Source organism: Psittacula echo, assembly GCF_963264785.1.
Source record: "Psittacula echo genome assembly, chromosome: 12".
Lineage (NCBI taxonomy): Eukaryota > Metazoa > Chordata > Aves > Psittaciformes > Psittacidae > Psittacula > Psittacula echo.
In genome coordinates, this window is record NC_137747.1 from 11929618 (window position 1) to 11944030 (window position 14413).

General features: G+C 39.9%; 1 protein-coding gene across 3 annotated transcripts in view; it reads left to right on the top strand.

Moving 5' to 3' along the window:
• The window catches only part of UQCC1 (ubiquinol-cytochrome c reductase complex assembly factor 1), a 39929-nt gene that overhangs the window by 17115 nt on the left and 8401 nt on the right, over window positions 1-14413 (top strand). For all 3 annotated transcript variants that reach the window (XM_080627774.1, XM_080627775.1, XM_080627773.1), the window contains exon 7: window positions 1282-1390. In XM_080627774.1, coding sequence (XP_080483900.1) covers window positions 1282-1390 — 109 coding nt within the window. The remainder of the gene's footprint in view (window positions 1-1281; window positions 1391-14413) is intronic.

The following is a 14413-nucleotide window of genomic DNA, read 5'->3' on the forward strand; positions in this document are numbered from 1 at the left end:
GGATTAACTGCTATTTCAGTTCATGCTGTTTACAGATGTTGTAAAAGAAGCCAAATACAATTTCTTATTTATTTTTTAAACAGAACAGCAGCAATGAAGTTCGAGTGGCTTTAATGCTTAAAAAAGGAAACCAGCTCAATCTGGTATTCTCATTAGGGTCCCACAATGCACTTACTAACTTGTGAGTTCTTGTAGGATGTACTGTGTGTAGGGGTTTTGCCAAGTGATTGGATGTGCATCCAAAGACCCTTGTAGTTGAAATAATTTAGGACATTGCTAATGTGAATTTGGGTGAAGTCTGTAACTTTCTTAAGCTTTCACACCTTGGCTAGTTCAGGCTCTTACAGCACTTTAGTGTACCAAGCTGAATTACAGCTGGCTTCTAGCCTAGGATTAGACAAGGCATTTGTTCCTGCTCCAAAGGGTGATGTGTTCTTAAGGCTGAGGAATTTAGGTTGCAGTACTGTTAATTAGATTACAGCACTGTCAGCAAGAATAGTCTACTGTCAGTCTTCTGTAGCTGGATTGGCCAAAATCCAGCAGGTACAAGCAGATCTTGAGTGCAGAATAGAAAAGTTTGTGATGGTTTATTTAAATAAATGAATTTATATGGGGTTTTTTTCCTGGTGTCCTGGGTTCAGTAGCAGTAGTCAGTTTTTCTCCTTCTTAGTAGCTTTTGCAGCACTGTGTTTTTGACTTTCGGCCTGGGTCGGCCTGGGAACGGAGCTGATAACACAGATGTTTAGACTGACCAAGGACTTTGTGAGTCTCATGCTCTGCCGGGGAGGAGGAGAAGCTGGGAGGAAGCAGGGACAGGACACCTGACCCAAACTAGCCAAAGAGGTATTCCATACCACAGCACGTCATGCCCAGGAGGTAGAACTGAGGGTCCCCGGAAGGGCTGGATGACTGCGGGGTGGGGGTGAGGTACCGGTTGGTGAGCGATTGTATTCTCTTCCTTGTTATTTCCTTTATCATTATTACTATTAGTGGTAGCAGTAGTGGTTTGTGTTATACCTTAGTTATTAAACTGTTCTTATCTCAACCCGTGGGGGTTGCATTCTTTTGATTCTCCTCCTCGTCCCTCCAGAAGCGGAGGGAAGAAAGGTGGGGGGGAAGTGGACTTCGTGGTTCTGATTTATGGCCTAGGCTTAAACCACGACACCTGATCACAGTCACATACTCTAAGGAGAATCTTACATGAGTTGAAATATATTTAATTTACTCTTTACTTTTGAATTAAAACTAAAAAGTATGAACTTGGTGTTTGTGTTCTTGCAGGATGTGTCTGGTCCGAATGAAGCAGGAGGGTCGCACAGGAAAATACATGTGTCGCTATATAGTTCACTGCATGTGGGAGGATGTGGAGCAGCGTGGTAAGGTGATGGGGGTAAGTTGTCTTTCATGTTGATAATCTTGATGATTCACATCTTTCAGTGGTTCTGTAACTTTGCATGTTTTAGAAGAATGCCGAAGAGTCAATCTGTAGCTGCTTTATTTCCGTATTAGTTTAAGCTGATACATGTAGCCCTTTCTCCTGACCACACATTCTTGCAGCTGTACTGCCTGTTGTCTTGAGCCACTGACCTTGTTTCTTAAGCTGCACTGGCCTGGATGAAGATACTGATTTCTCTGAAAGTAACTAATTTTCCATGTGGTTTGCCATATGATTGCAGAAATGGATGCTGCTATAACAGAATGGGCATTTGTGGACAGGGATAATGCATCAGCTGAGGTAGGGAGAAAAATGGCTGGTGCCAAATGTATAACTGCAAATTAAGTAATTCCAGCAGACCTTTGAGTTTCTTCTGTGTATAGGATGATGAGTAAAAGGAAAGTTAAGGGACGAGGTTTTTATTGTAACATTATTGTAACTAGTCATGAGTTTATTTTTCATTTTGGATTCTTAGTATCCCTGGTCTTTATCATGAAAGAAGCATCATGAGGAGGGCAGCTCCAAGGATGGTTCGTTCGCAAGTTTGAAGGAAGTACAAGGTTGGGGTTTTTTTGGCCCAGTCTGAGAAGGTTTATGCTACCTAGTTGTAATGGTTGTTCTGGCCTTAAAGTCTCTAGGTGTGTTTCTTCAACCTTGTGCTGGTGATAGTATTCAGAGAAGACAGTGCAGAGTCAGGAAGAAAATTAACTCTATGCCAGCCAAAACCAGGACAAAGTAGGAGATAGTTGATAGTTTTCATAGCCAGGTACAGGTACAGGTCTCTTGAGGATGCTTTGGTAAACTTCAAGGGAAAAATAGTGCTTTGCAGTCAGTTCTTTGTAAAGGAAAGCCCAGGGTTTCCATTTCTGCAAACTAAATCTTCCATTGCTCCCTAAAATTCCCCAAAGTATAAAAAAACCCCCAAACACCAGTGTCCTTATTGTTTTTATCCAGTCTGGCACCTCAGATGTAAGTGCATGCATATTATAATGACACAGTTGCTGTATGATGCAACTTCAAGGAGATCTTAAGTTGTTTGAATGCCATTCATTCTTAGCCTTGGCAGGTTAGACATCTTTTCAGTTTATCCCTGAGTTTCAATTTCACAATCTTTGTTTGTAATAACAAGCATGCTTAGTTTGCAATAATATAATTCCTGTAATATACTTTGGACAGTAACCTAGTGTTCACATAGCTTTTATGTGGCAGTAGCTGATGCTTAAAAGAAATATGTCCGCGTTTAAAGGCTTGATTTCAAAAACAGTTACATCTGTGTGTATATTTAATATAGTTTAGCTGCACAGAGGCCCATTGATTACAATGAGACTCCTTGTGAGAGAATGTGAACTCCTGAGGTAACAGCAAACTAGACTGGGCACTAAGGGTGTGTATGAAAGCATAGTGACCTTTCTGAGACTGTCAACTTGGAAATGAGGACTGTTCCCTACCCATCGTGTTTGGCAGGCACAGGGCTTTCAGAATCTTTTAGTAATATTTTTTTCATCTTTTAATTATTCCTAATCTTTCAGTCATTATTTTTGTCAAGATGAATGAACTTTTTTGTCTCTTTAGTAGTATTTATTGTATGTTAATGTACTGATGTTTGAACAGGTTAGCTGTTCCCTCGCTCCTTACCACTGCTTTATTTTCCCTCCTTGGTATTAGAGTGATCCTGGCTTAATATACCACTTCACCCATGCTCCTGCATGGGCAGTTCCTGCTTTTTCCATGTTTATTCACTCTTTTTCACTTACTTTCTTCCCCTTCACATAGACATACCCTGATTGAACTCTATCTCACATCTCAGCTTTAGTAGTTGCACAGAGTTTTAAGTGATAAGTAAAGGGCAGTTACCCTTTGTGTTAGGTTCTACATACTAATCTTGATGTATTTGGCAGTGTTCAAGGCCAAGTTGGACCTGGTCTAGCAGTAGGTGTCCCTGCCCATTGCAGGGGGTTGGAACTGGATGACTTAGGGTTCTTTCCAGCCTTGGCCATTCTATGATTCTGTAATTCTATTTATCACTAATGGTTCTGTTAAAATGAAGCTGAAGTAATGAGAAAGGGTTTGTGAGCTGATCGAGGTATATGTGTATTTATTTTCAGTAATTTAGTCCTTCAGTCAGTATATATTCTACCTCCAAAAGAAGACATTTAAATATATCCAGATAAGAATAATAGATAAAAAGATGGCATTAATATTCCTCTATTAATGCTTTCAAATTTCAGAATCTGAGCTTTTCTCAGAAGTAAGTTCAATAGAAAGAAACTTTACTGAATGCTCTTAGGGCACTAAGTTATCATCTGCATAGCACTTAGGAGATTAGGAAATGCCACTCCCTGCTATTTTCTCATGCAAGGTATCAAAGGTCAATATTTAACTCTGATTGGTACATTCCTGTATTGTGGTATAAGTGACAGAGCACGCATATGAAACTGCTGGTTGGATGCAGTTAGTTTAACTTGTTGACAAAGCTGCAGTTCTTCAGCTCGTTTCCATATGTAGCAACAGTTCCAATGCTTGATGCAGAAAATGGATACTATATTCCTGAATTGATATTGATGGTTTATTAAAATATACCATTTGCTCTTAAATACACAAGTTCATTGGAGCCGAAAGTGACAGAATGTGAGGCATTTTAACTACTCATTTACATCAGCTCCAACTCCAAAGGGAGTTTGTATTATTTCAAAACCTGGTTGTTAAAAGTGCTGAGATCTAGATCTCAGCTACAAAGTTTTGGGACCTGTTAGCCTGAGCTCCTTCAGCACTCCTGAATGTCGGCAAGAGTCAGAAACCCAAACTTGACACAGCTGTAAAAACACAGCGAGAGCCTGTGGCCTCAGCAAATTCTACTGGTGCAGGCATATTTCAGATATAAATTTTACTCTGCTGTCCCTAGTACTAATGAAGTCAGTTTCTTTGGGTGGGTTTGCAGCCAGGTGTGTCCAGTTCTGTGGCTAACCAGTGCTCTTTACTTAATTTTTCCACTAGTGACATTTCTATCAAACTTTAAAAACAAACAGAAAAATTGGCTTGGTGCAATGGCTCAAAGTGTTAATAGTAACATTAGGCTGGGTAAAAGACTTCCTTTGGATCCTGCTTTGCCAGAGATCTCCACCTCGTGGCTTGCAGGGCATGGATTTGTACTGTGCAAACTGGCAGCTGCCTCATCACTTTGTGAAGGGAATTCACTTAGGAAGACAAATAGCAGCAATTTCTAACAGAGTTCTTCAGCAACCTATTAACCTCACTGACCTAAGTATTGTGTTTTAGTAACTGTGTACATAAAAGCACTTGCTACAAGTTTAAGTGTATTTTAATACCCTTAAATGAAGCTGCAGAGTTGAGCACAGAGACTTGGAGGTGCTGGACTACTCTGGCACAAGATTTCAGCTGATAATGGGACAGTATAGATATAAGGTTAGAAAAGACAACCAACCCCACCCTAGCCAAACACCAAAAAACCAACACCCCTTCCCCACCCTCCTCCTTCTCTTCCAAGAGCCCCAATCTAATACTCCTGGGTGCAAATCCAGTGCTGTCTTAGAAAGATCTATTGGGCTTTATTCAAACACCTGTAAATTGTTGTAGGCTCATTTTCACAGTGTTAGTCTTGTGTTTTGTGGCATTTGTGGTCTAGGGAGAGGCATCCCTGCCCATGGCAGGGGGATAGGAACTAGATTATTTTAAGGTCCTTTCCAACCCAAGCCAGTCTGTGATTCTGCTTCTGAAACGAGTATGGTTTTTTCAGTGCAAAAGAACAATTCATTTTGCAACCATACATGTTCTAAAATCTGCAAAAGAGATAAGAACTCTGTCAAGCCCAGAGTGCCAAACCTGGTTTAATTTATCTTAATCTCACTTCCCTGTGTTCCCACTGGACCACTTAGACCCCTGCCCCCTTTTTTTCCAGTAACACATCTAGGTGTCTTTCGAATTTGTTTATTGGCTCTGCTGTGCATAGCACAATACAGTCTTTGTTATACTTTTAGCTAGAGCTGTTTATATACAGTGACCCATAATTTGCTCAGTTACATGGCATCTGAAGTAATGCCATCAGAACCAATAATGTGGTTCACATCAGTGTAATCAAGAGCAGAATTGAGCTCTGTGAACTTAAACACCATTTTCTTTCTTCACAATTGGAAGACTTCAGGTGATTAAAAAATGCCATTTTACCTTACAGTGGCTACAGAACTTCCTAACCTTGATATAGTGCAGTTTAAACTATTCTTATGTAGACACTTTTAACTAAAGACTCAGAAATCAGAGTGAGACAAGGGAGATTGTTGAATGGCTTTAGAAGACGAGAGGGCAGGATGTAAATTTCAAAATAGAACTTGATCTTTGTATGACTTGAGCTATTGAAGTTGCTTCACCTGCAGTGGGAAGCTACTGTACTTGAATACTCGGGGGGAAGAAGGTTGTTTTCAGGCCTGTATCCAAATTCTGATGGGAAGCACAGAGTCAATTTGGGGTGCACAGGACAGAAACTACATTATCATGGGAGAGATGGCAGTGTTCAAGGCCGGGTTGGACAGGGCCTTGGGTAACATGGTCTGGGGTGAGATGTCCCTGCCCATGGCAGGTGGTTGGAACTAGATGATCTTAAAGTCCTTTCCAGCCCAAACCATTCCGTGATTCTAAGGCTCTGAGCTGGGGCAGATGGAGAGTGTGTACAGTGTTCTGGCAGTGCAGTGGAGGGGGAGTCGAGATGGACAGAGTGTACTGAAGCAAAAAATTATGGAGGAGGTAGTGATTTTGTTTGAGGAAACCAATTGGGATATAAGAGGATAGTGTTTAGTACAGTTGAAAAAGGATTTTAAAAACCCTATAAAACTTAAAAAGGAAAAGTTTTAGTTTCAAATTATTTATGTATCTTTGGAAATGTATAACTTGGACATTCTTAAGGAGAAAAATGATATGAATTTTTAAATTACTATTTAGAAAACATTTTATATAAAATCTCACCAGTTTCTACTGATCTGTTTTTTAGAAAAGAAGCAAAACTTTCTGAAGTAGAGATACAAAAATGCTGTGTGTGGTTTTGTGCCTTTTTTTTTGTTTTGTTTGCTTACTGGGATACCAGATGCTGTATGATTTGTTTTAACTGAACTTAGTGTCTTATGAACATCACAAAAGAAATAATTTGTCAACCCTCGAAGAGCTCAAAGGCTCCCAGCAAGTTTTCAGTATTTTGTCATTTCATAAATGGATAATGTCAGGTACTGTTCCAGAGTAAATTGGGTTCATTTGATTCTGGAAGTCTTAATAACTTAAATATGCAGGAAAATGCATGTATATAGAATGTTACCTTGAAATACCTTGACTGTGATAATATCTGGAATAAACAGGATGCATGGTGATGCAAATTCAGCCTTTCCAGGGCATGGTTTGAAACGTTATTTTCATGTAGTTGTTCTAGAACCAGCACCCATGGAACTTACACCACCTGGCTGCATGAAATATAGGCATGTTTGGGATGTGCCAAGGATGCCTGCTGTTGAAATCAAAGTATAATATATGCTTGGGTTCTTTTCAGCTGGCCTGCCCCGGTTTTCTGTGGAGTCTGACATTAAAAAATCCATTTAAATGTCCCAGATGTGTTGGATCCTGTTACTGGAAGGTCGTATCCTTGGTCTGCTTTGTTGCCTGCAAGAAGTACACTGGAAGCTCCCTTATAGCACCTTATCTAGAAATCTCTTTCTCATTAATCCCCACGTTCATGTGAAACCTGTGGGACTCGCATGCTAAAGTCAATTTTACCATGCAGTGCCTGTAGGTGTTAAGAGCTGCCCTGTGTCCTTCAAACTCTCCAGAGCATAGTGTAGTTTCCAAAATTCGAATGTTGAACAATGAAATTATTGCATAATTTATATGTTGACAGTATAGAGATGGTGTGGGAAACGGAAATGATCCTTAGGGAACCCGCTGCAGGCTCCAGGCTCAGTGAGAATGGGTAGCACTGATGTTGTCACCTGTGTTGCTTTGGGTATCGCTTATGATCCAGTTTCTGATTTGCCTGCAGACAGTATAGGATTAAGTTACCTGTTGTTATGCTAGATATTTTGGACTTCTACATTGTCAGCTTGCCATCCTTTTGGAGTTTGCCCCAGAATTCCTCAACTGAGCTCCGCTGGTCTGCTTGGCTAAGCCTTTTGAGACTCTTGGGAGCAAGGTATCTCAGGTTGTGGTTGTAGTTGTTTCTTGACAACTCCAAGCTGCTGCAGTGAAAACATGAATGCACTTTTAAGCTCCTTTGTAAATACAGAAAAAATACCAAGGCCAGATTCTTTTCTAAAACAGAGTAATCAAACAAACCATTGTGAGGTTCTGAGTTGTTCCCAATACATTTTAATCATACTGTTGCTTGTGCTTTTCACTGCTGGTAAAATGTCACTGATATCTTTTACTTCCTCTTTAGGAGTGAATAATTCAACTCTTCTTTATGGCTTTGGTGCCTGCCTGTCTTGGAAGTCAACAGCATGAGCATCAGTTAAGGTTCTGATACAGTGCGGGTGTGCTGCAGGGGTTTGTTTGGTACTTGGGATTTCCTCTCTTATCTTTATTTTGAGGAAGGATTAATAAGTTTGTTGTATTGCTTTGTTTCCAAGAACAAAACATGAGTGCAACTTTACAGGCTAAATTGTGATTGTTTCCAGGAAAGAGGCACAGTGTGCAAGACAAAATCATTTCTCTGTTTCCTCTGTGACATCCAAGGCGTTCAGGCTAATAGGATCTTCATCAAGGTTATATGTGTAAAGCTATGGTATTTAGTAATGAGTCTTGTTATCTCTTAGTCCTGCTGCCTGGTTAGAAGAGCATGAATAAATGATAATGATCAGGAAGTTCAAATGCAATACATTCAATGATTCCAGTGCTCACTTTCATGCTTGCCTGCTTTCATTTCTTTTACTAATTCAGTATAAGCAGCAACATGTGATCCTTTTGTACACATCTAGGCAAACTGCTGTGTTTTTGTGTTTTCCATTCTGATTTAGGAATCTCAATAGATTCTTTCTATTCCCTTGTCTGTTGTTGTGTCTTCCTCTTCTCTTTGTAGTCATGCTGTATCTCAGCTGTATTTCACTTGCTGTATCTCAGCCTGTATTAACTTGTTAATTATCATTTCACTTCTCTAGCAACTTAAATGTTGTTTCTGTATCCAAAGGGCAGGAAATAATACAGAAGGTTAAAAGATTTGACCAAAATACAGCATACCTGATCTTAGAGATTGTTATTTGTTGCTAGCAAAGCATACATCATGTTGATTTTTAAGTTGCTCAGATGGCCTTCGCAAGTACATGAAAAGGGAGGCTCAGCTACTGGTAGAGATCTCATGAATGGAAGATAGGGGTCAATACAGCCTTTATATGTGAAATGAGCAACACTGGTCTGAATTGGGGACTTGAATGGGGGATTGGACTAGATGATCTTTTGAGGTCCCTTCCAATCTCTAACATACTGTGATACTGTGATACTGTGAATTGGTTTTCATGTGACTTGGGCACGGACTCCATAACAGCAAATACATGTGGTAGGCAACAGAAGGCTGGCAGGCATGTGAATCACCAGTGGATTTAGGGGCTGTCACGTGAACTATACAGTCATTTGTCTCCTTCATTCTGGAAATGCTGGCAATTCCTTCTGGCTGTGGATGCTATTTGAAGACTTCATTTTTTAAAAGTGAGGAAATGGCAGAGACCCTGTAATTGCTGTAATTCCTTGACTAAAGCCCCAGAGGACAGAGCCATGGACTGAGGAGCTTGAAAATAATGTGTCTCATTGAGAGCATCTTAAATTTGCCCTTTTGTATTTCCTGGTGTATTATGTACTCGCAAGGGGGAAGGTGGCCCATATGTAGGCTTAATCTGTGCTATTCGGGAAACAGCATGTAAGGAAATTTTGGGCTTCTGAAACTCCTTGCCCGTGCTTTTAGTATCTTCTGGAAGTTTATTTATTCACAGCAGCATCAAGTCTGAATGAAACACAGAAGTAAGATGGAAAAGCCCCAGTATCTTACCATGCAGCTTTTTCATGCTTTGCTTTCCTCCTTTGCCTTTTACTTGAGGGCAGAACTAGGGTAGAGAAATAATTCTCGTTTGCTTCTGAAAGGTCACAGTAATAAAGAAACTCTTGTTAACATCAGAGTATATGGCAGGCAGGAGTTTTCACAGTCTGGCATTGTTTATTTTACCAGCAATTTGGAACCTTCTGCACTCTTAAAATATTGGCAAGAAAATATTTAACTGTTAACTATTCTGTGGCATGTGTGTGTTTGAAGCCCTGGGGAGGAGGAGTGCTTGGGGAAATCGGGGTTTTCTCAGCTTCTGATTGAAACCAGAAGGTGCAGAATATTGGTAGAAGGTGAAAGCAATGTGACTTCAAATTAAGAATTCTACCCAAATGTGGAACTGATGGGAGAATGTCACACAGGTCACGTAGGAACAGGGCTCTGCTAGGAAATAGTGGCAAGTCTGATGGAGCAAACACAGATCAGCCAGTCTGCGAGGCGCTGTAGGAATGAGTGTAAAATGAGATAGTAAGACTGAGGATTTGCATTTGTCCTGGTCTTATTCACTGAAGAGAAATTGTAGCAGTACTAGATGTTAGCATCAGGGATTAAGCTGACTGATTGCAGTGGAGTTGCTGATGAACTCGAGCAATTGTCACTTCATTTTGAAATGAAATAGCCTTTTTTGTGAAGAATTTTTTAGGAGAGGAGAAGTGGCTTGCTTTTTTGGATGGGTGACTTGCTGTTCCTATCCAACAGAAACTTGTTCTGGTCCCAGATTCTTGAAGAAAGAATTTTTAAATTATTTTCTTTCCCCCCTAGGGGGAGGATGATCTGTTTGGTATGCGCAGGATCATTTTTGCTCTTATTTTTACATAAAATGTAGCCTCTTCCCCTGAGGTTACTAAAAGCCTATGGTAAAGGTAGCAGTGTTCTTGATTTGCCTTAGCATAGTTCAGGTGAAACTCCTATCAGGTCAGGGAAGTGACCTGATGACTGGTACCCAGGGTCATCTGAGGAGCTGTGGCTGTCTTGCTGTAAGTCAGGGCAGGAAGAAATACACAGGGAGAAGAGATACCAGTCAATATCTGCAAAGATCAGCAAGAAATGAACAAAACAGAACATTTTCTCATGTCAGATGAAGATCCAGTGTCTTATTTCTAGCAATGACCAGAGAATTTGGGAAAAAGTGTAAGAAGCAGGACTGTGGATCAGTATTGTCCATTTTCTTGCCATTCACTAACGAGTAATATGAGAGTTGTGTGGGGACCATCGTATTTAGTATCTACTAACAGAATCCTCTTATGAATGTGCCTTTTTTACCCCTTTCATATTTTTTGCTCTTTAATGTCCTGTGGCAATGACTTCTGGCACTTCATTGTGTTGTATGAGAAAGTACTTTTATTTTTAAAGTATTATTTGGTCATTTCACCAGCTTGTTTTCTGCATATTTTTTTATGAGAAACAGTGAGCAATAATTCCTTACTTACCTGCTTGATACCACTCATGATTTTACCTCTCCATCATCTTCCTCCTCATTTTTTTGTGAATATACCTAGTGTTTCTTCATGTGTCTCATCACCTTCGCATCTTCTCTGTGTCTTCGATTTATTTTGGATGTGTTCTGAGGCTAAAAGTAATAAATATCTACATCATTTTATATGTGAGGACTTAAGGGATTTATGGCAGAATAGGGTTCCTCTTTTGTTCTATATTCCTTTCATAATAATTCCTAAAATGTATTAGTTTTTGTTCACTGCTGCTTGTTGATCTGTATCTCTTTTAAGATCCATTTCTAGAACTGTAGCTGCTAAACGTGTGCACATTGTTCTAGTGTATTGGTACCTTTATCAGCACTGGGTATTACTTGTCATCAGTATCTGTGGTTGTTCTTTTAATTTATTATTGTATTTCCTACTGATTTGTACTTACCTGGTTCTGCTGAAATACTTTTCAAAGTGGATACCACCTTTCATGGCTTTGCAGTCCTATTAAATGTTATCTAATATGTTTTATTTCATTTAATACTTTATGATCCTAGTGATTTTGTTGCTCTTGACTTTTATTAAGTTATCTGAAGTCTTTTTCTATGGGCAGATCATGTCACAGGGCATATGATGCGCTCAGAATCCTGAGGTGATGGAGCGGTATGTATTCACTGCCTCCTCCAGTGCAAAAACTGAGCCACCAGATGGAACTAGCAGAAGGCGATTTCAGAAGAAACAAAGAGGAGGTGATGGTTCTCATGTGGGTAGCAGACCAGGGTACTTGCTGAAGCATGTTGTGGATGCAGAAGGTTCACTGAACAAATATCAGCGGTTGAGGGTTGTCCTGACCTGAACTTGGTTGGGAGAATACTTGGAGAAAGTGTGTATCAGCTTGTAGTCTTCATACTTTTCAGTGTACCTGCCTACTGTTGAAGGCAAGATGCCGTGTTAGGTGGACCCTTAGGTCTGATCCAGTGCAGTGTTTCTTGTGTGTGACTTCCTGACAGTTACGGAGGTTTCTCTCAGTAGAGAGACAGAGTTTTACAGGATTTGTCTATGTGCTCATGGTGAGTATCTCCCTGAATCATTTATCTTCACTGCTGTCAAGTGCCTCTTTTAAATTTAGTTATGCGACTTCCTTTCAGTTTATCAGCCTTAATTCTTGATTCTGGTGTGTTTAGAAACATGGTCATGAGCAGTTTTAGGCTTTTAGCAAGTAGTATTTTAAAAGAGGCATTGCAGGAAAACCCTTCTACAGCAGCTCATTCTTACAGAGAGTCAGCAGGACTAGGTGGAGAGCTCAGAGGTTTGACTTCTTTTCCCTGATCTTTCTCTTGAGAGGTTGTCGATGGGCTCTGCCAGTCACGTACTACAGAGAAAGATATATTTAATACAGTGAGGATTGTGCTGGGATCTACTCTGAATCTCTTACCTGTTACCGTGGCAGAGTTTCCAAATTAATAGACTTTAAGATAGAAACCTATCTCATTTCCTTGATACTAGCCAGCTAGGGGTGACCATCTGGTTTTGCTGGAGTATGTAGCTAATGTTGTATAACTTGCTTTTCTTTGTCTGCTTCATATAAACATGCTCTAAGGAGTGTTATTGATGATTATGCAGTTGTTATGAAGGCAACAGAGCTTGCAAAAATTTGATGTTGCTTTTATGGATTGAAGATTACAGCAGGAACTGGTTCTGATGCAGGCTAACGTGTAGCTTTTGTCTGGGTTAATACTATGTCAAAGTGGGTTGTCACTGAACACTGAAGAAAACTTTAAAGCCAATTCTCTGAAGTTAATTCTCTACTGAGGGGCATTACAAAATTACTTATATTGAATGAGAAAATCAGAGAATTTATCAGAAAAGTTAATATTCTAAGGTAGATGGGGACTCACCACTGTAGCCAGTTTGCAGACAAAGGAACAGAGTGATTAATAAGACTCAAAAATGCAGGTTGGAAAAATAATCTCTGCAGTATCTTTGTCGTTTCCAACTCTGAGGTTGCCCGAAGGAACTCTCCTTTTTGGCACTTTGCTACAGAGATATTTTTAATCTGTTTTATTAATTTAATCTTTTTGATCCTAGCTACAGTAATAATTATGTTATTGGAGGAAATAAAAGGGCTCTATACAGGTTTTCCCATTTAACGTCATGTGCATTTATTAAGAGGGCAGCGAACCCTTTAAAAGCCCATATATAGCCGCATGTGGTTATATATAATTTATAACTAACACAAACTATATATTATAAGTCATTCTTTCCAAATGCAGCTTGAGAGAAGGTGGTTAAAGAAGCCTAAATGTTTGAGGGGTGATGTTTTTTATAATGAAAGATTTGTCCTGTATCTCCTTCAGGAAGTTCTGCTGATACTGAATTCCCCAGAAAGCAAAACCAGTGTCAGTAGGAGCCATTGATGGTTATGGCAGCATGGCTAACAGAAGTCCCAGAGTAGACTCAGTCATAACTAGTATACTCCTACCTGTGTAACTTGTTTTGCACATGAGATGGATTAATTTTTGCTGTTATCAGCATAAAACACTATTTTGCTGTTACAACTTCAACCACTCCAGGAGTGCACTGATGATGTAGTGTCAGTGCACCTAATGGAAGCATAACCTTAAAGATTCTAATCTTAATGTGCAAAGGTGACTGTGCTGACACATCTGCTGCGTACAGGTACAGGAGCAAATACATTGTACAAAAGAGGTTTTTTATTCTTGCAGGAATGGTATAACGAGAATGAGGAGGTGGAAACTTAAGCCAGAAAATTCAAATCCAAAATGAGAGACACATGTTCAACTGTGAGGGTGATATGCTTTAGCCAAACACAATTTACTGAGCGTAGTACAGAGGGAACTCAGTGAAATGTAATGGTCTGCGATATGCAGAGGGTCAGGTTCTATGATTTAATCATTTCTTCTGGTTGAAATCTCTTCATAAAAAAATCTAATTCAACCATAACTTATGGCGTAAAGAGAGGAATTGCTGCATGAAATTCAATTCAATTCATCTGTGATACTGTGACTAGCTTTTGTACAAGGTGCAGTTAGAAGTGCCCCTTCTGCCTTTATAGTCTATGGATGGATTAATGTGTTAAAGTAGCTTAAGGGTGCAACACATGTTGGCAAAAGCTGTAACAGAAAGAAACTCCTGTTAAAGTGCTTTCAAATAGTGTAGCCCGTGGACATCACAGCTATGTCTACACTAGCATTTAGTGTGGTCTGTCAGGAACACATTTGTCGAGTGAAGCAGTTGATGATCCAATGTCCCTGCTCCACAGGGATGATCTTTACTCTGTGTGCTGGTTCTAAGCTGATCCCGTGGGCTGGATGCCTCTTTGGAGGTAGAATGCATTAGGGCAATGTTTCCCAGTTTGTGCATGCTGAGACTTCTCTGCCGTATAAGCCAAAGCATGGGACATGGGGATAAGGAGGAGATTCATTACAAAAGAATGCTCTTGATGTAACAAGAGGC